At 47.2% G+C, this 25,245-nt stretch overlaps 1 protein-coding gene across 1 annotated transcript in view; it reads left to right on the plus strand.

Annotated features, from left to right (window-relative positions):
• The window catches only part of LOC144754764 (dimethylaniline monooxygenase [N-oxide-forming] 2-like), a 368,566-nt gene that overhangs the window by 294,685 nt on the left and 48,636 nt on the right, over positions 1 to 25,245 (plus strand). Inside the window, exon 7 of the mRNA XM_078642962.1 lies at positions 2,633 to 2,985. Coding sequence (XP_078499088.1) covers positions 2,633 to 2,985 — 353 coding nt within the window. The remainder of the gene's footprint in view (positions 1 to 2,632; positions 2,986 to 25,245) is intronic.

Here is a 25,245-nt window from a genome sequence, read left to right on the forward strand (position 1 = left end):
TGGAGTAGCCTTTCCACCAACATATGTCATGATAACCAGCAGGTAGGGAGGGTCATAAGAAGTGCAAGGAGGAGGGATTGTAGCAATGAAGATTACCAGTAAATAATCAGCACCTTACTTCCTCATGCTAGTTCTTGCTGATCCTCGACCAACCATTTGAGCCCCCAAGTAACACAAGAGGCTACCAGAAAGGGAAACCACTATAGCAGGGAAAATGTAGTAGTAAAGTAGGATCACCGTCATTTCAACGAACCGTTCAGAAACTTCTAAGCACCCACATCACCCAAGAGTGGGAGTAAAACAGCAGTAGCAGCCCAGAAGAGGCCAATCTGCCCTAAATGGAAGTCTTCAAAACCAAATAGAAAAGAAGCATAGGAAACCAACCACACCAGAGGCAGATGTCACACCCTCAAACCAGCAAGGACTGAAAGTTACGCAAGAGGGTCCACATGAGACAAAAGCCTTCAACAAACCACGAGCAAAGAAGGCCCCCAGTAGAGTTGGCACCAAAGCCTACAGCAAAGCCAACTTGGAAGAGGCAGGCAAGAGGCACTCATAAAAATAAAAGCCCAGAAGCATGGAACAGGGCATGCCACAGCATCACCAAAGTGCAGAAAGAGAACCCCACCAGGAAGTCACACCATTCTTCCACATCAGAAAACAAAATAGATCACCTGGAACACAGAAAAAACCCAACTGATAGGGTCAAGGTGAGACTATCCTTCAGAGTGTAACCCACCTGGGAAGGAACGCAGAAGTCTAGAAGGAGAATATTTTCTCAGTCAAAAAGCCAAACCACAATTGTGCACCACACTACAAGGACCTGTAGACAAACTGTGAGAAACCATAAGGAAAGCATCACAGCACTGGTGAAGCTCAACCACAGCCCAACCTGCAAAACCAGAAAGCAAAAACATTAGATGACCAAAGAGACAGTTGTCTTTCATCATGCCCTTTTATAACCACAGAGAGGAGGCCTGGGAAGGAAGCCCTGGGTCAGCTTGCAAAGAGTACAAGTGAAGGCGCCTAAATCCCACCACCGCTCCCAACCAATGATGAGGAGACAGTAGGACATCAAAAGACAGCAGGAACAAACAGCTCACCCAACAGTAAGATCCTTCAAAACTGGACGCCATTCATTTCCCATCAAGCTCTGACAGGAACAGAAAAACCATAAGCTACACCCTGAACCTACATGACACGGAGAAGAAAGCAATCCCAAACTCCAAGCCCAGCAGGGAGCACAAAGAGAGCCAGGTTGGTCAAAGGCAGCAAATCTTGTTTGAACAAATCCAGAAGAACATATGAAGGAGACAAGGGTCTCATGAGGAGGATCTAGGCAGGAAGAAAGAATCCACCCAACTCTCCAGTCAGCTGGAAAGTGCCAGGGTAGCCATGGTACACAGTTAGCAAACCTCAACTAAAGAGACTAAGAGTTTCAGGTTGGCAAAACACAATATCCAATTCCCAGGCCCAGCAGGGTGCACAAGGTAAACCAGGGTAGACAGAGCTACTAAACCTAGTTATAGTGGACCCAATCAGAGGACCAAGGTATAAGGTCAAGAGAAGGATCCAGATTGACAGAAGGCAAGCTCAGCAATAAGCACAAATCACCTTAGCATGCAGATCCCGCCCCCTGCCGAGACCAGGAAAGGGACCAGCCAAAATGCTCCAGAGCCGAGCAGACATGAGTCCTCAAATAAACTCTGTACCCTACACGACAAGAAAACAATTGTCTATTCACAGGATAAAGACACCCTAGACCAAGGCAGTTACATGGTCATCATTCCAGTATGAAAAATCCCTGGATAACTCCAAGTTGGAGCCAACACCCAACCCAGGGATCTCAGGTAGTGCTGTCATATTTAAGGGAAAACTTCGAGGCACTCCATTAACGCCAAGGACGGGCATTCCAAGACTTGTGATAATGTTGCAAACAGCAGGTATAGCCCAGAAGAAGAGGACCATGGACTCCTCGGATGCCACAAATCCGGAAACCATAAAAGAGTACTAGCAGAGAATGAAGGGAGCAGATTAGGAACAAAAAAGCCACCAGAAGAGGCTGGTCACCAGTTGCTTAGCAAGAGTCCCATGGGCTCAAATACAAGCAAGGTAAATATCCATATGCCCATCTGTTAGGTAAGAGAGTGAGTACCTTGTTCCTATTTTTTGGGTACTTCATTTAGCTTCTCAAATGCAATGCAACATATACTTAGCCACTGTACATTGATAGGAAACTGGATCTCAGTTACTTGTGAGTAGGTTGATGCATTTAAAAGACCAACATTTCAAATTGATTCAAAAAATTCTAAGACAATTAACTTTGCATATCTTTTCATACATTCTGAACATTTTCGATAACAAATCTACTTTTCTTCCTTTCATTGATACAATCCGATAGATTTCTGTTGCATTCATTTAATTTTATCTCAATATGCTCTGTACATGGAAGAGATTCAAACGTCTAATGTGCCATACAAAACATACATTCAGTAGTTGAAACATTCTCACTTTTCATGCAAGGGGGAACATTCCACTCTGTCTTCCAGATGATGATGTGCCTTCTTTTTGACATAGTAGTTTCCATTGACTAACCTTTAAGCCTCTGTATGTTCATCATTTTTATTTTTAGTTCTCTTTGGAAAGACCCACTGGCCAATGATGATCTTCCGGGCTGCATATTTCGTGGCTCAGTGGTGGTGAAGCCAGCTGCTGTGGAGTTTGGAGAAACGTCTGTCACGTTTGAGGATGGAACACAAGAGGACTTTGACATAATCATCTTTGCAACGGGGTTCAGCATCTCTTTCCCTTTCCTGGAGGAATCGGTCTTTACAATCAGTGACAGCACTGTTTCCCTTTACAAGAATATCTTCCTGCCAAACCTAGAGAACCCCACACTTGCATTTATTGGTCTTAGCCGGCCAATTGGATCCATATTGGTTGCTTCTGAAATGCAGACACGCTGGGCTACACGAGTCTTCAAAGGTAGGTGAAGAACAGGACAGTGAGACATAGAGACAGAGGCTATCTTAAGTTACCTGTCTCCCTACACAATGTATATTTGTTGTTCCCACTTTTTTCTGAACATCATGTAGTCAGTCGATGGGTTCATAAGTGCTCCCCTAACAAAGGGGTATCACAAGAGAATGCAAAAGTGGCCAATGCACACAAATGCCGTTTATAGGCATCAACCGGAGATAGATCAGTTCTGAGTGCATTTAGTAATATCATGTATACTTTGTAAAAGTGGCTCTTCACCTGAAAGAAAAATCCATGGATTAATGATTAAAATTCTGAGTTTAAGCATAGGTTCCCAAGATAAGAAACTGTGATTTGAAAAATTTGACTCCATATTCCTGTACAAAAACAGTGCAGAAGAAATATCTAAAGTACAAGAATATTGTAAATAAAAGAAATAACAAAGAACCCTTACACATTAAAACTGAGACAACATAACAACAATCATGAAAATCAAACTATCAAACACTGGAAAATTGGCATCATTATAAATAAAACACACAATTTGAATAGGTGTATATATAGTATATGAAACCTACTAGTAGAAAGTTGTAGTTAGGACCTAGTTTCCATAGGAAAAGCATTTTTTGACTTGTCTAGATCTTTTGGCGCAATTTGACGAATCTTCACTAAATTTTCCATAAAACGTGTCAATTGGGTTTTATTGTGCATGGAAAGTTTTGGAGTGATCCATCAAGCCGGGAATAAGAAAAATAGGGGGTCAAAAGATTTGTATTTCCATAATAATTCCCATAGGCATTTTAGACACGACCGCAGCTAAATTGCTGAGCGGAATTTGACAGAAAGCTAGATCTTGGTCAAGAAAGAGTGCCTTTTGCTATTTGGTGTAAATCTGTTCAGTAGTTATAGAGTTATTAAATTAAAACCAAATATGTATATCTAGGGATGCGACCACTCCGCAAATCCTCCCCCTGTCATGTAGAGATCTGATTGGCTGCCAACCCCTGAACCAGAAAGTGTTGGCAACCATCTTGGGGTTCGGACTCAGCCATGTCCTAAGAAAAACGTAAAAAATAAAGACAAGGGGGCAGGGTTGGAATATCTTGTCCTCCCCATCATCCAGGGTGATGGGGTCCCTCAGGGGCACTGCCAGGCAACAAAAGCAGTAAAAATAAAAGTGCAGCAGAATTGTGAGAATTTTTTAATTTGCAGCAAAAATTGCAGTCGCCTGCACTTGTTTCTCTGTCAGCCCCGCTTGGGCTGGGTCCCAGGGGCATTTATTTTATTAACCAATGGAGAGGGGAGTAGCAAGCCAGTTTAAGCCCCGGGGACCGCCACATCCCTGAGGCTTTATGTATTAATTAGGAGAGAGGGCCTTGCATCCACCCTACTAATGGCTTCATAGACCCCAGGGTTTTCCACATCCCTGGGGCTTATGAGTTATAAAAGACTGGGGCCACGTGGACCCTCCTCCTACTTTCTGATTGCCCCAGGGTCCACCACCTGCCTGGGGCACAAACATACTGCAAAGAACGGAAGGGGGCTACGCGCACCCCTCCCGGGCCACATTTGGCACTCGGGAACACCACCTTCCCCTGGCACGGCCAAATGCAAAGGGGGGGGCCATAACGCACCCCTCCCAGGCCATGGATGGCCCTGGGCACCAGTATCTCCCTGGGGCTGGCCCATGCACACTAAAGAAAGGGTGCTGTGCATCCCCCTTCTGGAGCCATGAATGGCCATGGGGGCTGCCACCTCCCTTGGGCTGGCTCATGTTATCTTCTGAGGTAGCATCCTCGGGAGATAGCTGTTTGCTTTTGTTTTTGCGGGAGCTGTGACAGCTTCTGCCAAGCAAGAGGAAACACTAACTCCGCTCCCATCAAGCGGGAGCTACAAAACTATTCCCACTTTCTGGGAGCCGAGTTTTCATCTGTTTTCCTTCCCACTGCAATGCAGGCAGGAAAACAGATTAAAGATTGTTCCTGCAAAAGGAGACATGCATTTTTCCTGCTTGCAGGAGCGATGCCAGCTCACGCAAGAGGCAGGGCGATGGCTGGAAGTGTGTGAGCATTGAGGCTCCCCCCCAGGTCACCGTCAAAGCACAATGGGTTCCCTGGGTGGGGCCAGGCACACAGGTAGATGTGGTCGGATGCCGGGGGATGGGGTTCCCGTGGCCAAAATAGACAAAAATTAAACCTCAACAGGAAGCACTTACATATATAAACATAGAAAGTTGCCCCAGTTGAAGCTCTACTTCTGTAAAAGACAGATGATCCTGACCTCCTGGGCTTGACGAAGGCAAAGCAAGTGTGTTTTCAAAGCAATTTCCCATTGAAAAATTATCCGAAATGCTTTGTGGAGGTGAATGCATTGTTGATCTATTGGAGCACAATCTGTAGTGACTGTGATGAGTGGGTTCTCTCTTGTCCTTACCTGGAGAGAGCAGATTCCATTGTTCTCCCTTTACATGACTACAAGTATATAAATATGCAAAATCGCTTGAAGCTCCGCCCATTTTGCCCGACCCGTTCACCTTAGTAGTATGCAATGGTCTTCCCGTCTTTTACCAGAATGATGGGCAGCTGACCAAAAGGCCCCCCGGGAGTTTCCCACCAATTTTGGTGATGCATTCTTTATGCCTAGGAATATAAGGACATCTCCTCCAAACAAAGAAGCACTTACTTCATATAGTTAAGAGGAGGGACTCTTTGTAGTCTTGTGGTCTTCTATATAGAAGGATTCATAATATTATAGATTTCTGGATGAAGACACATGAGAAACAATCCTATTGACAAAATGCAGAGAAGGTAACTGGAGACATTTCGTCCCCGGTCCAATATGCAGCTGTAGTGTAGAATATGCGATAGATATTTACCCAACGAAATAGCACTCAGTAATTAAATAGTAGAAAGTACTCCAGTTGGGTAGACATTTTGTGAAAGCTGTGGACTCTTGTTGGATAATGGGGCAGATGAGGGTCTGCTCTGGTGCAGTCACTCGCACAGCTACTGATACTCCCATATAGACACTCAGACACCCACTCAAACACCCATTCTGCCACTCCACATCTACTCACAGACCCAAAGGCACTCACTCACCGACCCATACAGCCATTCAGACCCTCCCAACCCATGCAGCCATTCACACACCCACTCTAAACAGGCTACAGGTTACAGTTAGGAAATAAAATTTGAAAAAAACCTTAGAAAATCGGTCCAAAATCCAAAGGTTACCGGGTTCGTTATAGTTAGGAAATAACATTAAAAAATAGAAATTCACTGAAAACAAACAAAATTTACAGGGCTGTTGTAGTTAGGAAATAGATTTTTTTTTAAACAACTTAGAAAGTCACTGAAAAAAAACTGAGTTTACAGGGATGTTACAGTTAGGCTCCGATTTCCCTCATACAAAACCAGTGAATTTTAGCAGTTTTAGTTACCTTAGCTAACTATAACTTACACCCCCGCAATGCACTTCTTATGTCCTCACATATTACATCAATCATAATATGGTCAGTGACATAACTGATGACGTCACTTACGACATCTCAAATGACATTACTGATGGCATCATCCACAGAATCACTCACAACCCCACTCACACCTCCATTCAATCACTCACACACACATCCACTCACTGAACCATAGAACCACTCACACAGCCACTCAGTCACCTATGCAGGCACTCACAAAACCACTCAATCACCCACACAGTTGCTCACATAACCCCTCACTCACCCATATACCAACTCAAACAGGCACACACCCGTTCAGCTACTCACTCACCCACTTATTCAACCATACAACCACTTACAGAGCCATTCTCTAATACCTACAATGTCTGAACACAGCCATACATTCACCCATGCAGACACTCACCAGTAGAGTCACTTACACAGCAACTCACTTAACCAAACACCCACTGTAAGATAGCAGCCTCTCTGTACAGTGTACTAAAATGAACTACACTATGTAGAGAGTGCACCTGGAAGAAGATAGAGGTGACACATGCATAATACCAACTATCTTTTTGTGGTCGTGTGGGTGAGCAGTTATGCTTATCAATCAATCAATCAATGCATTTGCAGAGCGCGCTCCTCACCCGTGAGGGTCTCAAGGCGCTATGGGAGTGGGGGAACCAGCTACTGGTCGAACAACCAGGTCTTGAGGAGTCTCCTGAAGGTCAGCAGGTCCTGTGTCTGGCGCAGGTGGGTGGGGAGGCTGTTCCATGTCTTGGCGGTGAGGTGGGAGAATGATCTGCCGCCGGTGGTCGTTCGGCGGATGCGTGGGACGGTAGCGAGGGCACGGTCTGCAGAGCGGAGCTGGAGGTTTGGGGTGTAGAAGGACAGTCATTTGTATGCTTGTCCGGCATTGTGGAGTGCTTTGTGAGCGTGGGTGAGGAGCTTCAAGGTGATCTTCTTGTTGACCGGGAGCCAATGTAGATCTCTCAGGTGGGTGGTGATGTGACTGTGGCGAGGGAGTCCGAGGATGAGGCGTGCGGAGGCGGTTTGTATGCGTTGGGGTCTCTTCTGGAGTGTGGCCTTAGTTCCTGCGTAGAGGGCATTGCCGTAGTCCAGCCTGCTGCTGATGAGGGCCTGAGTGACCGTTCTTCTGGTTTCAGTGGCGATCCATCTGTAGATCTTGCGAGCATGCGGAGGGTGTTGAAGCAGGAGGAGGAAACAATGTTGATTTGCTGGGTCATAGAGAGCATTGAGTCCAACATGAACCCCAGGTTGTGTGTGTGGTGGGTGGATGTTGGGGCAACTCCCAGCCTGGTCAGCCACCAGGATCCGTCCCATGCGGAGGGGGGGGGAGCCGAGGATGAGGATCTCCGTCTTGTCCGAGTTCAGTTTCAGTCAGCTGGTCTTCATCCATTCTGCAATGGCCTTCATTCCCTCGTGTAGGTTGGATTTGCTGATGAGGGAGAGGATCAGTTGAGTGTCACCAGCATACGAGACGATGTTGAGGTGGTGTGCTCGGACAAGCGGTGCCATGTAGATGTTGAAAAGGGTCAGGCTGAGGGATGATCCTTGGGGTACGCCGCAGGTTGTCATTGTGGCTTTGGATCGAAAGGGGGGGAGGTGGACTCTCTGGGTTCTGCCGGTGAGGAAGGAGGTGATCCAGTCCAGGGTTTTTTCTCAGATCCCTGCGTCGTAAAGGCGTGTGTTCATGGTGTGGTGGCAGACGGTGTCAAAGGCGGCCGAGAGGTCCAGGAGGATGAGGGCTGTGGTTTTGCCATTGTCCAGTATGGTCCTGATGTCGTCAGTGGCGGCGATGAGGGCAGTTCTGGTGCTGTGATTGCTGCGAAAGCCGGATTGGGAGGGGTCAAGGACTTTGATCTCCTCCAGTAAATGGGTAATTTGTTTGTCGGCGGTCTTCTTGATGACTTTCGCCGGGAACGGGAGCAGGGAGATGGGTCAGAAGATCTTGAGGTTGTTAGGGTCCGCCTTGGGTTTCTTGAGAAGGGCGTTGATCTCAGCGTGTTTCCAGCTCTCTGGGAAGGTGGCGGTCTCGAAGGAGCTGCTGATGATCTTTCGGAGTTGGGGTGCGATGATGGATCTTGCCTTGTTGAAGATGCGGTGGGGGCAAGGGTCGGAAGGTGAGCCGGAATGGATGGTGTCTTCGTCGTTGATGTTGTGCCAGGAGAGCAGAAGGTCGGTGTGTTTGGTGTTTGGTGGGTGTTGAGTCGGGGGTGTCGAAGTCTGCCGTTGGTGTCTGGGTGTTGAAACTGTTGTGGATGTCTGCGATCTTGCGGTGGAAGAAGGCAGACAGGGAGTCGCAGAGTTCTTGTGATGTTGGAATGTCATTGGAGCAGGAGCTGGGGGTGGCGAGTTCTTTCACGATGTTGAAGAGCACTTTGCTGTTGTGTGCTTTGTTGTCGATGCGTTCCTTGAAGAGGACAGTGTAAAGTATTTGTTGTACTCACAGAGGCAATAAATGACACACACACTCAAGACTAAATCTAATGACGTGGGGGAGGAACTTGGCGGTGGGCTAACTCTGGTCGCGGGAGCTCCGGGAGCAGCACGGCTCTTGCTATGGAATACGGACATGCGGCGTTATAAAAATACAGCTGAATATAGCGAAACTACACGGTAAGGATGTTCTCCCTGAAACGCCTCTTTTCTTCTATTTCCGCTGACGGAGACTTGCTTTCACCGCGGCTGCCGGGGCAGAGGGCGGCGGCGGCAGGACGCTAAGGTTTGTAGGCTCGGATGGGTCGGAAGGTGGAGCCTACAGTTTATCACGGATTTGGAGTCGGCCGAGCCAGGCTCTGGACTCGGATTCAAGCCGCAGCTGATAGTCACCTTTCGGGGGTCTGCTGGCATTTTGGAGCGTTTGGTCTGCATGGCAGATGCCTCGATTCCCCAGAGTTTCCTCGCCCCCTGCCCAGTTCTGGTAAGGTGGTTGCCGGTTGGTAACGATTTGGGTTGCATGGAATCGGACCCTGTTATTTCCGATCTGACATTGTCTTTGAGGGGTGGGGGTAGGGAGGCTTTGGTAATCCAAGGCCTCAGAGAGGAGGTTAATAACTCTGGAAAGTTGAGTTTTGTTGAGAGGAGCAGAAGTAGAAAGGAGATGCCCGCTCTGGGTCTCCAAAGGTTAGCTTTCCCTGTAAAAAATAGATATCAGTTGCGTTCCCAGTCCGAGCCTAAAACCAAAAGCACTCTGGACCCTACAGAGTGCTCCAGAATAGTGGTCCCTACCACACCACGCAAAAGCAAATCTGCCAAAGCAGGGGACATTAAAAAATCTAGAGGGCCTAAGGTTACTCGCCCCCCTTAAAAACTACTCCATCGCTTAAAACTTATTTTAAGATAATGGAGCAGGCAGTGTGCTCTAAGGAGCCAGTTCCAGCCCCACGGCGGAGCCCTCTTTCAATTCCCCCCTCATAAAGATCTCGGAATCCGAGAAAGGTACGGGTGTTGCTGTTGGGGATAGTTCTGTAAACCAGTTAGAGTTTTTCTCTTGTGACACTTCTCTCATTTCAAGTCATCTCGGTGGTTCACCTACTAATATTGTTACTACTGATAATATTACCGTTCTTACCCTTCCTATATCTGCCTTATCGGTCCCACAAGTATCAGTACCTATTGAAGTCAGTCGCCTGGATTCATCGGTCTCAAAGGCAGCCCTTGAGGATCCCGCAATGCAGGCTTCAGGGGGAGAAAGAATGGACAGAATGGACAGTAGTAAGCTGCAGCTTGGGTCTTTGCTTCAGGCTCTAAGGGGAGATTTGCTTTCTAAATTCGAGATATCTGAGGCAAATCAGAAAGGGATCCATGAAAAGTGTGAAGCCCTAGAGTCAAAGCTGGAGGATATTTGCACACAAACTGGGTCGCTTGAACTCAAGGTTAAATCCCTTTCAGAATCTATTCAGGAGAATACGAAATATATAGAAGCCTTAAAAGCCCAAAACAGATCATTACAGATGGACATGGAGAGACTTGAAATACAAGCCTGGAGAAATATTCTGAGGATCCTTAAGATACCAGAGGGGGTGGGGAAGGGGGACATCAAGGTGTTCGTATGTAAACTGTTAAGGGAGGGGGTGTTGAAAGATCGAGAGGACATTGACCTTGAGTCAGAGATCCAGAGAGTGCACAGGGACCCTTTTAAGCTTCATCCTGATAGGAAAGCCCCTAGAAAGATTTTAGTCAACTTTCAGACATATACAGTGAAAGAATTTATCCTGGGGAGATCCCTAACAGTGTCGGCACTGCATCATGAGGCTGGGCCCTATCAAATTCGCTCTGACATAGGGGGAAGAACAGCACAAAGGTAGTGGGAGTTGGGCTCTAGAATTGAGGAGCCTGGGGGCACGGGTTCAAATTAAGTTTCCCGCATTTCTAACAATAATGTGGAAAAATAAGATGCACAACTTCAGCTCCCCCGAGGATGTAGATGCCCTACTGGTCCAGATGAGGGGGTAGCTATAATATCAGTGGATTTGGCATGCTCCAAAGGCTGGATCTAGTATCAATTATGGGTCATAGATGTTATCTAGATGTAATCTAGCTTAAAAAAAGAGGAGAAAAAGGGGAAGAAAATAAATAAATAAAATGTCAAAAAAAAATTAAAAAGGGGTTCACGTATGAAGATTCTGGGTGTCATGGTTACTGGGTATTAACGGATATTCAGTTGTGTTCTTTTTTTGTTTTTTGTTTTTCTCTTTCGAATAAGTAAGATGTTTTGTTGCTCCAGGGAGGGGTCTCGAATAGGCGGTTTCTAACGCCAAGGAATGAAAGGTGGGTTCCTCAGGGGAGAGCAAGGGTGGGAGGCACGGGGGGGAGGGAGTAAGAGGGGTAAAATAGAAAAAATTGACCTCATTCGAGTAAAAGTAGGTTTTGCTAGCTCAAGATGGGTAGTTTCATGGGTAGAGTATGAGTAGGTTGTATGAGATTAAACTCCTCTCCTGGAACGTGAACGGTCTAAGGAGCATAAAGAACAACAATTCCCAACAGGTATCAGTTAGAGGCAGTTAAATGATATATGCAGTTAGCATTACATGAACAAGAAACAAGGAGGCTCATATGGTTTAAAAGCTTGTTATTCACCAATTCAAAGGAGGGTGTTTCACATGGAAATACAGTTAAACAGCAATGTACAGAGAGAATCATGTGACAACCCGAAGGCACTTGGTGAGTGGTGATATTTACAATTGGTGAAAGGTGAAGATGCAAGTGCTGAACGTGGACAGCGTGAGCGGCGCAAAGTGACAAAGAAATTATACAGTGATGGCTCCGTAGGATTAAGTTATAGTCACTTAAATCATGGAACAAACAATTTTACAGGAACCAAAAATCTTAGTTGCGCCATAAAATTGCGCTGTGATGTTGACGGCTTTTCGATCCCCTTGAGTCGGGATCGTCATCAGGACAGGGTTGTCAAATTACGAGCAGTGTTGTGCATGCAATAATAATAGCGTGGTCTCTGGATTGCCTGGCGGAAGCAGCGGATGCGGCGTCTGCAATTGTCTGGCGTGGCCAAGGGCAGTTACAGCGTGGCAGCGCCTGAGTAAATCAAGGCGGCCGGCGGCGATGAGTGCTCAGGCAGTACGGGCGGCTGGCGCTGAATCGAAGCAGCTCCGAGGCGCAGCAGGAAGTTATCCCGGTTGTCTGAGTTTTCAAAAAATAATGAGGCTCATATGTACTTACTACAGGAAACCCACTTAGAAGCCCAGGAATGTAAACAGGGTTTTAGCAAGTTTAGTTGGGTTCAAGAGGTGGTATGCTCTAAACAAAGGGGCTGCACGAGAGGGGTAGAAATGATTATCAGAGGTAATATGGGGATTAAGGTGGAGAAATTGGATACTGATTAATCTGGGAGGTGGCTGGTGGCAATCTTGCCAATCTGCGGCTCACTAATAGTTTGTGCGGTCTACTATGGGCCTAATGAGGATAATTCGGGCCCTCTTTTAAATCTTGAGGCGATCTGTTAAATACATCTGCCCCAGTTATACTCAGCGGTGATTTTAATTTAGTATTTGATAAGCAATTAGACCGGACTTCCAAAGTAAAATATAATGTTCCGCCTAGAACATTCTCTATACTTAAGAATGTTATCAAGGCGTTGAACATGCTGGACATCTGGAGAGTTAGCAATGGCAATGCTAGAGAATTTTCCTTTTATAGTAACAAATATCAACAACATTCAAGAATAGACTACTTCTTGGTGGATCAGAGTATGCTCTCAGATCTTAAGTCAATAGCTTCTATCCCGGCGATTATTTCAGACCATTCCGCTGTCGAGCTGGCACTTAATTTCAAGTTTAAAGAGCGCCAGAAGAGATGGACTCTGGACAGGATCTTGTTACTTGACGAAAGTGTGAGGGTTGAGCTCGATGTAAAAATAGAAGATTTTCTTAGGTTCAACATGGATTCCACTCGTGATCAGATAGTCTGAGAGACCCTTAAAGCTTATTTGAGGGGACTTCCGAGCTCCTTAATGATTAACAATAAAAATGTATTAGAGAGCAGAAATAGACGATTAAGGAAAAGGAGTCAGAGCTGCAGCAGGCAGCCCAGACCTCCCGGAATCTTATGCAGCAGTTGGAAAGGGAGTTGGTGACTCTACAGGCAGAATTTCATGCCAAGATCGATAATATTCTGAAGGATAGATGGGATGCTAGCAAATTACAACATTTGGCCTACGGCGAAAAATGCGGCTCCCTGTTGGCATGGAAATCTAGAGTAGACAGGGTAAGAAATCCTATTAAGATCCTGGTGCAAAGAGAGTCAGGTGCCCTGCTGCAGGAGGATGATAAAATTAGGAAGGAGGCAAGATCTTTTATGCTTAACCTATATGAGGAGGATATTGAGTATAGACCGGACAAAGTTAGGGCCTGGTTAAATTTGAGGGTACTCCCTCACCTGTTCGAAGCAGATAGGCTATATCTTCTGAGGGTGAAATCAGAGAACAACTTAAAAAAATGAGTAGGGGCAAAGCTGCCAGTCCTGATGGACTTCCTGTTGAGGTCTATATTGGTCTATCTGACAGGGTGGTGCCGGTTTTAAAAACCCTGTTCAATAAAATATACTTACAGGGAGAAGGCATCCCCCAGTCATGGTCTGAAGCAACGGTGTATTTGATCCTTAAACAGAATAAGGACCCCCAAAAAATTGAGGCATATATACCCATTTCATTGTTAAACTCGGATCTTAAGATCTTTTCTGGGATATTGGCTACCAGGATGGCAAAAATTATTAAAACCATCATACATCTTGATCAGAGGGGGTTTATACCCAGAAGACAGCTCAATGAGCTCACCTTTCAGGCTATTGGGGCAATAGATGTCGCAATAGATAAAAAGTTGCCACTTACTATTGTTACAATTGATGCCGCTAAGGCGTTTGACCAGGTGAACTGGGGCTATCTTTGGGAGACCATGCAAAAGTTTGGTTTTCCAACTAATTTTGTTGAGGCTGTTAAATCTCTTTATTTGAACCCCCAAGCAAAATGTTTAGTCAACGGTGCTTTGACTGAATGGTTCAGTATCTCAAGAGGCACCAGGCAAGGCTGTCCCTTGACACCTCAATTATTTAATTTATATATTGAACCTTTTGTGTGCTCCCTTAGAGCGGATCCTCTCATTAGGCATTTTAAAATTGCAGATTTGGAACTTAAGTTTGCTCTCGATGCCAATGACCTCCTTATGTATACTTCCAATCACGCAAAAGCAATTCCCAGGCTGTATGAATTGGCTGAGGAATTTGGCAAAATTTCGGGCTATAAAATTAACAGAGAAATAATGGGATGGAATTGCGCGAATACAATACAGGGGGCAAAGAGTCAGTTGAGATACCTGGGGACATACCTTGCACAGAAGCTGACAAATACATCAAAGCTGGGAGAAGGTTTCTATGGACATTGGCAACCTATTGTTACGCTGGGCGAACCTGCCATTGAATATCTATGGGAGGGTCAACCTCATAAAAATGATAATTTTGCCCAAATTAACCTTCTTGTTTAACTCAATCCCATTATCCTTTAGTACTAAGGATCTTGCTATCCTTCAAGGTAAAATCATTTCTTTTATATGGGCCACAAAATCCCCGAGAATAGCCTGAAAAAAGCTCAGGAGAGGTTTAACCCCTTCCATGCTGATGACGAGCTCAGCTCGTCATCATTGTTACCTACCGTGTGCTGATGACGAGCTGAGCTCGTCATGTAACGCCGTAATCTGAAAAATGCTGCATACCGCGGGGAAAACGGCCGCACGCATTCGGTTAAAGATAGGGGGATTGGCCTTACCCGACCTACTTTCTTATTGTCATGCCTTTCACTTTAAAAACTTTAGAATTTTGGCTCCTCCTCTTTAGGCCTCCTATTTCAGGCAATGCTACATGACGTTCCGCCTGGACAGGAGTTTTTTCTCTACAAATTTGGCGACCCCAAGTTCTAAAAAAAAGTCAGACTTAAGACCTTGCTAGCCACACTCAATAACTGGGGGTATATCAGGAGAGTTTTGAAAATACCATACCATACAGCACAGGCCCCAATCTGGGGTTCCCCAGGCACCCCTCAATACCTTCAGGGTCAACTGTGCCAGCCACTTAGATTAGCAGGTATTAGTCTGTGAGGAGATCTCCGGAATGATTCACAACTTATTAGCTGGGAGTCAATTTCAAACTTGACTAGTGGGACGCTAACGAGATTTAAGTTCTATCAGTTATCCACATGGTTAGCAATGCAGTCGTGGGGCAACGAGGACGCCACTATGATCATTGATTCTGTCTCCAGAACGGGTCTATGGAAACGTGAAGTATCATTCTAGTACGGGGCCATCGTGGATGCGGCGGATAACTTGGATTCAGAGGTGGGAAAACTCTGGGGCAGTGTCTTCTCAGGAGACTGGGACGGTATGTGGAAACTTTGGGGTGATTCTTTTACTATGTTACAGACAGTGGTTAAACCAGCTACCCTCAGGAGGAATCATCTGTACACTGCCTATAGAGTGTATTGGACTCCTGGGAACTGTCTAAGGTGACCGCGAGGATCTACAACTGCCACAGATGTAAGTACCCAGCCGCAGACGACCTGCCTATGTTCATGGACTGCCCGAAGATCGGCTCTTTCTGGACTGAGGTATGTGGCTTCCTGGAGGATGTGCTGCTCAAGCGGATCGAAGTAAGCTCAAGGTTAATCTTTTTTGGTTTTTTGCCGGATTATTGCATGAACGTTCCCGCTTCTAAATTTGTATTCTACGTAATAATTATTGCTAGAAGGGAAATTTGTAGAGCTTGGAAATCTGAAACTCCTCTTTCCTTTGCGGACTGAATAAAGAATGTCATCATGATTAGTCAATCAGATATGGCCTGTGATAAATCTAGTGCCAATAAGATCTGGGCGGCTCTAGAGGCCTGGAGGGAGAAGTAAGACAGGTCCTATGATTATGCCAGAGGACTGTTGGTTCAGTCCTCCCTAGTAACATACGGTCCTCTAGTTGCTGTGAACCGGAGTGGGACCAGAATACAGCCTTACCTCCGGGTGAACTCTGCTTTTCTTCTTTAGGCCCTCCATAAGGGGGGTTATCGAATGGGTCTATGTGGAAGGTGTGGAGGAATCCCATCTAGAGTGCTTCTGATGGCATGTATTTGGACAAAAAAAAGACTAAATCTAAGACCAATGTTGTATAAAAAAACAAAGATTCCTTGTGTATTTTTGAGAAGCAAGACTTTGAATCTGAAATATACTTTATACCGTTTCAATACTTGATCAAATACTTTTTATACTTGTGGTTATCGGAAAAGATGCAATGCAGTTCAAAGTAAGCAGTACAAGCCACTTAGCGGTCAATACCGTCAAATAGTTACCATCACGGTCGGCAGGGAAAGGAATGGAAGTGTATGGATTTGGAACACCTCCAACCCAGCGGTTGCTGGAGATGGGGTGGATTCGGATGGTGGGGGACCGCTCACTTAGTTACCATCTCTGTCACTGGAAAGAGGTTTCTGCCTTGGAGTTTTGGTTGACCAAGGTACTATATAAGGTTAAAGGTCATCTTCACCGGGGGGGGGGGTGGGGGGGGGGAGGAAGGTATTTTTGGCCCAGGACTCGGTTATAGCAGGCAGTCAGGTGGTATCTGGAGCAGGAGTACCGGAGGTTGTGAGTGCTGGTTTTGGAGTTCACCAGCAGCAGCCAGGCTACAGGGGAGATGCAGGGCAGACTGTCACTGCTTTACCCTGTCCGCTGCACTGGCAAGAGGGTGAGGGCTCTTAGGAATGGGGTTCTTTCCAGCATCGGTCATTATGCTAAGAGGGTCCCTCGAGCTGATGGAGGTGTGCAGGGGTCAGTTCCACTGGACTGGGGAAACAACAACGAGCCTTGGTTGCAGCAACGTTCAGGAGTGTGCCAGCCCTCATCCACAGCAGTTCCTTTACCAGCAGATGCCATGCACTAGAACCTCTAGCCCAAAGAGAGGTTCATGGCAAATTTCAGAAGGCTGGAGGGCTCTGGGGTTCTCTGGAGGCCTTGCAGTTTTTAGGAGAGATGAAGTTGCAAAGGTTTAGTCCTTGGCACCGGACAAGGTTTATGCCAGTTTCTTCTGCGCTAGATCTCAGTTCTTGAACCACAGAGGTCTTCTTCCATCATCTTCTTGTGTCCATCAAATCTGAAGCCAGGTTCTCGGGGAGCCACCTAAATACTGTGGGTTTTTTTCTGGCATTTTTATGGGAGGCCAGGTAGTAGCCAATGGGTTGCCTACCCATAGGATGCCTACACCATCTTTACTTTCACCCGACGTGGGAATTGGGCATACCCTGACTTTTAATTGACTACTATTTCCATCCTCAAGATTGTGCATAGTGAAAAGAAGGGTCTACCTCGTCTGCACCCTCTGAGGGGTCTACGTCGTCTGCCCCACTTGAGGTGTGAAGGTAGATCCACCAGGACTGGGGAATCACCATCTGCTTCTAACAGCAGAGGCTGGGGTGGGGTTCAAAAGCTGCATGTCCTTTGAGGTTCCTGCTTCTGCTGATGCAGATCCTAGGGGGAAGACGTGACCACCTACTTCCAGAGCAGGCATTCCATAAACCACATTTGCAGCCAAAAGCGGAGAGCACACACAGTTAGATTTTAAGCTGTATGATTTATTGTGTAGACCCCCCTGACAGGCACGTTTTGGCTAATGGCTTCCTCAATGTTGAGGAAGCCGTAAGGCGAAATGCGTCTGTCAGGGGGGCGGGTCTGCACAAAAAAGCATTCAGTTTAAAATCTTTCCCTGTGTGCTCTCCGCTTTTGCTGCACATGTGTTTGCCTGGTTCGTGGAATCGATAAGCGGCTCACCACCATTGGAGCTAGCACCCAGGAGAGGAAGGAGCGGCAGCGGTGATGTTCTGTTGCAAAAAAAATTTAAAAATTATATATATATTATGTAAAAAGACTTACATCATACATCAAAGACACTGGAGATCTGTTGAGAAGATTACAAGATACTCCATGGCAATCTTCCTAGAAGTTAGTCACTATGGATGTCATATCTCTGTATTCTAATATTCAAAATAAAATTGGTTTGGAAGCATGTAAATCCTTCCTAATGGACAGAAATATCCAATTTGCAGATCACAACGATATGCTTCTAGAAACGATTACAATGTGTTTGGAGCAAAATGTATTTATGCTTGGCCAAGAGATCTATCGCCAGTCAAAAGGCACAGCGATGGGCTTTTCTTTCAGTCCATCGTATGCATGTCTCACGATGGGACTATGGGAGAAAACCTGGGCTTGGAAATCGGAAAATGATGAGGCTGTATCAAAAACCATAGCGTGGCTGAGATACATAGACGATTTGCTACTAATTTGGGATGGAACAAATGAAGAATTTGACGCTTACTTCAAAATACTCAATAACTCCTACTTTGGTTTGAAATTTACATATGCAATCAGTGAGTCAAGAGTGATTTTTCTGGATACTGAAATCTTTATTGAAAACAACTTAATACAGACAACATTGCACCGCAAGAGCACCGCAACCAATGCGGTTCTACATGCTCAAAGTTTTCACCAATCCAGTTTAATTCAGAATATTCCATATGGGGAATTCTTAAGAATAAAGAGAATTTGCTCGAAAGAAGAAGATTGGAATAAAAAACAAAAAACAAGCCAGCATGAGATTTGAAAAACGAAAATATAATCCTGCGACCATTCGAACTGCTCTAAATCGTTCCTCAACTGTAAAAAGAACTGATCTACTGAAAGAAAAACAAACAACAAACACTGAGGACCAAAAGATCAGATTTGTCACGACTCATAATGAAAATTTTAAGAAAAAACTGGCATATTTTGCATATGGATCCTAAAACAGCAGAAATTGTGGGTGACCATCCAAATGTTACTTACCGAAGGGCAAAAAACCTAAAAGATCAACTAATTCACAGTCATTTTCAAGATCAGAAAAAACCTGAAGCATGCTACAAACCAAAAGGATTTTACAAATGCTCTGGCTGTAAAGTGTGTTGCATTGCCAAAAATTTCAAAGAACTTAATATGGCAAACAAAAAGACATGGAAAATTCAACAACTGATTAACTGTAAAAGTCAATTTGTTATCTATGTTTTGGAGTGCCCGTGTTCTTTAAAATATGTTTGTAGCACCAAGAAGGAACTAAAGGTACGAATATTGGAGCATGTTAGGGCCACAATTAACACGGACAGAAGCAACGCAGTGGCCAAACATATGGAAAAGGAACACATGGTGACTGGAAGGAACTCAAATTCTATGGAATTGAAAGTGTTGGACCACATCAAAGAGGGGGTGATCGTGAAAAAATAATGAGACAGAAGGAGTTGAAGCACATTATGAGCTTTCGAACCCTGAGCCCGCATGGACTCAACCAGGACGAAGAACTACATTGCCACCTTTAGACAATAATGAAAACGAACTGATTAACTGAACAAACAATGAGCACGGAACATGAACTCCCGATGTATGTTTTTAAATTTGCACGGTGACGTGAAAAATTTACTGCACTATTATGATTAACACTACTTGCTGCTTTTTCCTTTTTTTTTATTACATCACAGGGTATGCAATTATGGTACTACATATGGTAGTGTTAAATTCAAAAGTATGATATGATAATACTGCAGAAGAGGGAATTTGCCTTTAAAACTTTGTCAAAAAAAAGGCCACCGAAGGGTATTAATGAAAGTGATGAAGGTTAAAATGCTCGAATATATTTGATTAATTGTTGAAATGAGAAATATAAAGAGGTCAGAAAGTATGATTTAAATATGTGATCTATAGGATGTTGAAACCCACTGGAGGGTAGAATTACAAAGTGATATACTCGGAAATAATTGATCTATTGTTGAAATGTGAAACATAAAGAGGTCAGAAAGTATGAATTAAAATATGTGAGCTATAGGAGTATGAGATCTAAACCCACTGGAGGGTAGTATTACCAAGTGACATAATTCCTTGTATTTAATTGATAATGTATCGCATGGAAACGAGAAAGAATCGTTTTTCTAAAGTAAAAACTACATGTGCCAGAATCCCAGTGTAGATAACAGGAAGTGATAATGTAATAGCAATGTTGATGCACTTTATTTAAACGTAAGTAAAAAATGATGATTTGGCTTTCCTGTGAGCAAGGTCTCCGTAGAGACCGAAACGCGTAAGCTGTTGCTGGCTTGCTGTTAAAATAATGAAATAAACAAAACAAATCTTCACAAAACGTGTGGTTTAATTGGTAAAACCCGAGAGTGCACAAAGGAAAACTTCCCGAAGGGAAAACGGATTTGATTTTAAACACGGCTGGGTCCCGCCGTGCTTCGCGTGCACTGCTTCAGAGCACCCGGAAGCCTGGACTGTGGATCAAAACGGAGGTGATTTGGAAAGAGGCTCGGGTGAACGCCGACAACAATATCGAAAGAACGAGTGCTGTGAAAGAAATCGAGGGACACTAGCCGACACAGGTGGAAACGGGAGGCAGCGTTTCCGGAGGGAGCATGTTAACTGGAGTACCCTGAAGTTGTTAAGCGACCACGAATTATTCTTTCCTTTAAACAGTGCAATATGGGGGGCGTGGCCAAGATGGCGACGAGAGCAGACGTGTCAGTCTACAGCTCCCGACGATGGCCGATTTCCAGCACCGGTTCTGGCGTACCGGGGCCCGTGATACTGGGCCCGGGATCTGTCGGAACCGCAGACAGCACTGAACGGAACCGGAGACCCGCCAGGAGCGAAGCGGAAGCAAGATATCGCGAGCGGCGGGCTGCCTGGGGCTCGGAGGCCGCGAGGCGCCCATCCCCCACTGCGCTCAGATCGAGGCCTGGCCCGCGCGGAGGTGCAGAAGCCGGCCCGAGACCTGGAGAGCCCTGCATCGACGGGCGCTTGGGCCAAAGATATCCCATCTCTCAAAAGACCATGAGCAAAGCGGAAGCAAGACATCGCGAGCGGCGGGCCGCCTGGGGCTCGTAGGCCGCGAGGCGTCCGTCCCCCACTGCGCTTGGATCGAAGTCTGGCTCGCGTGGAGGAGCCGAAGCCGGCCTGAGACCTGGAGAGCCCTGAATCGGCGGGCGCTGGGGCCGAATATATCCCGTCCCTCGGAAGACCACAGGTGAGCCGCGCAGACACTCACAGCGGCGTCCTGAAAGGGACGGAGGGAGCCCCGTGGTCTCGGGGGAATTGCGGAGCCACCGACCGGCATTGTCTACTTAAGGGGCCAGCCTAGATGAGCCGCGGAGCGATGTGGGCCGCGTAGTGAGTCGCCTGTCAGCGGAGGCCTGGGAGAACTAAGTTGGACCGGTGGCCTTGAGGAACCACTGAAGGAGAGTGCGCTGGCAGCGACAAGGCCCGGCCTGGAGTAACGGAGGCGGGTTGTGGCCTGCTGAGCAATGGAGACCAATGTAGCGGTCTGTGGGTGCAGAGGGGCCGCTGGGTGCTCTCGTCCCGGAGGTGGGAGAAGTTGCCTCAGAGCGTACATCGGCGGTCCTGGCCTGGAAGAGACCGGGTCTGGTGGCTAGTGGCGGCACAGTGGAGGAGAAGGCACAGTAGAGGTGGACCGTGGCAGTGACAGGCTGGTTTGCAGAGTGTCCTCTCGAGGGGGAGTGGAGGTGTTCGGTGGCACGGTTTGACGCGGAGGTCGAGCCCTGGGGGCGGGCGAGAAGAAGAGATTGGACCGCGCCAGACTAGGTGGACTGTGGGCACAAATACGGTGGCAGACCGGAGGCACACTGCAAGTGCGCCAGAGAGGAAATCTCAGACTACAGGTTAGGGGCGAAGGATTGCTGACCAGAACACCCACAGAGGCCAAAGAATGTCGGCCAACAGGGGCACCCGCGGAAAAACGGTGAAAGACCTCTTTGCGAAAACGCAGACTCCCCCACTGAAAGATACTGCGGGGCCTGGCCCAAAGAAAATGGAACAGAACACAGATGACAGATCTGAGCCCATCACAAAGGCGTTTCTGGAATCCCTCTTCACATCCCTTAGGGACGATATCCAGTCCTTCAAGACGGAATTTACCAGCGAAATTAGAGAAGTTCGGCTCGAGATGGACGGCATCGGAGAACGGGTGGCGGATCTTGAAGCCAAAAGTGACAATAAGGATACTGAATTGGCAACCCTGCTGCAAGAAATCATCCGCCTGCATGACCAACAGGTGGATCTTCAGCTTCACATGGAAGATTTGGAGAATCGTTTGAGACGACACAACATCCGTATTCGCAATGTTGCCATGTCCGAGGCCACCCAGGATACGTTTCTCTATGCCAGGGAGCTCTTCAATCATGTGCTGGGGCGCCCATTGGACTCGGCCCTCCTAATTGACTGGGCACATAGAACGGGGCCTCCCAGAGCATCGACGGCGCCCCCCCCCCCCCAGATATACTGGTGTGTGTCCAGGACTTCCGCACCAAGGAGGAAATACTGCAGAAGGCGCGACAGAAGCACCCGCTCTCGTTCCAGGGTACGTCACCATTGCTTTTCCAGGATTTGGCAGCCCTCACGCTACACAAGCGCCGTCTTTTCAAGCCGGTCAGGTCCCACCTACAACAAAAGAACATTCCATATAGTTGGGGCCACCCCTTCCGCCTGGTCTTCAGGCTGGAGAACAAGCAATACCAGGCTTTTTTCATGGTCGGGAGGGGGGTTTTGTTGGTACGGGGGAAGATTCTGGATCGGAGAATGGCTGGGGATTGCCGAGAGTGTTAGAATGAAAGAGGGTTGTGAGCTGCGGAGTAGAGGGGGTCCCGGGTGGTCGGGGCAACTGCAGTACAGACTATGGCTGGTGTTTAGGCCAATGGCTGGTGTCTCAGAGCATGTATGGGGGATGATTCTTTATGCCTGTTACTGAGTTGTGTATCCTCACGCTGAATGTGCGCGGGCTTAATAACCCCGTAAAAAGGTGGGCGGTGCTGTCTCTGCTAGAGAATTCCAAAGCAGATATATGCCTCCTTCAGGAGATGCACTTGCTAGCTAAAGACTACCACAGGCTTAAGTCCCGTCACTTTCCAACGCAAGTTTTCTCCTCCGCACCCACAAAGACTGCAGGGGTGGCAATCCTGGTGTCGCAGCGATTTAAGGAGAAGATGCTACACCGGGGGACCGAGCTTAAGGGGCGACTCCTGTCCTGCAGGTTTTCACTGGGAACTAACACCTTCACGGTAATTTCGGTGTATGCACCAAATGAGGGGCAACAGAGGTTTTTCCCCCAAGTGCTTAATGAGGCGGCAGCAGCACCTGATAGACAGGTTCTGGTAGGGGGGAACCTTAATCTAGTTATTGACAACCTCCTTGACAGATCAGCGCAGCGGTCCACGCAAGCAGGTACCCTATCAGAAGGGGGACGGAACAGACTGACATAGCTGGGCATGACGGACTTGTGGCGCTCTTTACACCCGGGTGACTGGGACTACACGTACTACTCCAACGCCCACAAAACCTATGCGCGCCTAGACTACTTTCTAACATCTGCCTCGCTTCGAGCGCTAGCGTCTAGTGTGGAGATAGGAGCAGCAGCGTTTCTGACCATGCACCTCTCACCGCGGTGTTCACCTTCCCACCTGCGGGGCGCAGCGCGCGTTGCTGGAGATTGTGCGATACGTTACTGCATAGACAGGAGGTAGTGGCCAAAATCAAGGGAGCTATAATTGAGTATCTGGTGCACAACCATCCAACGGACACTTCCCATGCGACTCACTAGGCGGCACTCAAATCGGTCCTGCGGGGCAAATTCATTGCAATCGCGGCGGCAGAAAATGCGGAGAGGGCCCGTAAGAGGGAAGAGCTCTCTTCCCGTATGAAAGAATTGGAACACGTACATCAACGGACGGGGGCACCACGGGTGTGGAGACAGTTGCGCATAGCGCGTCAACAACTGGCAGCATTGGACCAAGATAGGGCAGAATATGCGGCACTGCGGGTGAGACATGTGTACTACACAGGGGGTGACAGGTGCGGGAGGCTGCTGGGCCGCGCTCTCCGTGAGAAGCGACAGCGGCACATGGTGCAAGAGATCCACACGCAGAGAGGGGATATAGTGACCGAGGATGGAGCCATAGCGGAAGCCTTTAGCGACTTTTATACTGCATTATACGAGGGGGCTCAACTTGATCCTGCGGATAGTGCGGCCTTCCTGGGCTCAGTGTCCCTTCCGGCTTTATAGACGGAGCAGTCGGAGCTCCTGGAAAGAGCGATCCGTCCCGAAGAGGTTATTGCGGCGATTGCGCGCCTCAAATTAGCTAAGGCACCGGGACCAGATGGCTTCACCGCCACCTTTTACAAAACTTTTTGCCCCCAGGTCGCCCCGATACTGACTTCTCTTTTTAACTTCTTCTCCGACCCCAGCGCCATCCCGAGGGACCTGATGGGTGCCATGATATCAGTTATTCCCAAACCGGGGAAGGACCGAGCACAATGCGGTGCCTACCGCCCTATATCATTGCTTAATGTGGATCTAAAGCTCTATACCAGCATACTGACGACACGGTTAAGCCCACTTATGCAGGGTCTGATTGACCCGGACCAAGCCGGCTTTATCCCGGAGCGACAAACGGTCGATAATACAAAAAGGGCGCTCCACCTGGTGGAGTGGGCCTCTAGGCAGCCGGGAGAGTTCATGATGTTGGCGATCGATGCGGAGAAGGCCTTTGATCGTGTCCACTGGCCATACTTGGAGCAAGTGCTCATCAAGGCAGGGTTAGGAGCAAAATTCCGCACGTGGATTCTAACTTGCTATACCTTCCCCACAGCGTCGGTACGGGTAAACGGCTGCTCATCACCCACATTTCTGTCGGGATTGCAAGCGGCGCAAATACAGTCGCGCGCCACTAACCTGAAGAAGCTGGCCAGCAGGAACGATGAGATGCACAGTCCTCTCGACTTATTTAAACACCACACCCAGCGGTGACGTGGAAATCACCGTCTGAGTGAGTATTCAAGGAGCCGGGAGAAATAATGGTGTAGGAGAGCTAGGTTGTAGATGCTGTCGTCTGGGTCTGGGCGATCCACAAGAACTCGGTGGAGGGACGTACTGCAGCGTGGAGAAACAAACGACAGGTATGAGTACCTTGTCTGTGTATGGTCGCTTCTCTTCCCTGACCCCAAGTAACGGCACTTACCAGAGATAACACTCTGTTTTACACGAAAAACAATCAGTTCCTCGATCCGAGATGAATAGATCGGCAAAGAGAAAGTTCCTTTCACTTCCTCTGACGCCGTCTTCCTTAGTAAGGCTCTCCTACTCCGAAATGCAAACAAAGTATGTATGCTTCTTGGACAGTTGTTCTCATTAACTCATGGGAACAATCGTATCGTAATG

This window comes from Lissotriton helveticus, chromosome 1_1 (genome assembly GCF_964261635.1).
Source record: "Lissotriton helveticus chromosome 1_1, aLisHel1.1, whole genome shotgun sequence".
Classification (NCBI taxonomy): domain Eukaryota; kingdom Metazoa; phylum Chordata; class Amphibia; order Caudata; family Salamandridae; genus Lissotriton; species Lissotriton helveticus.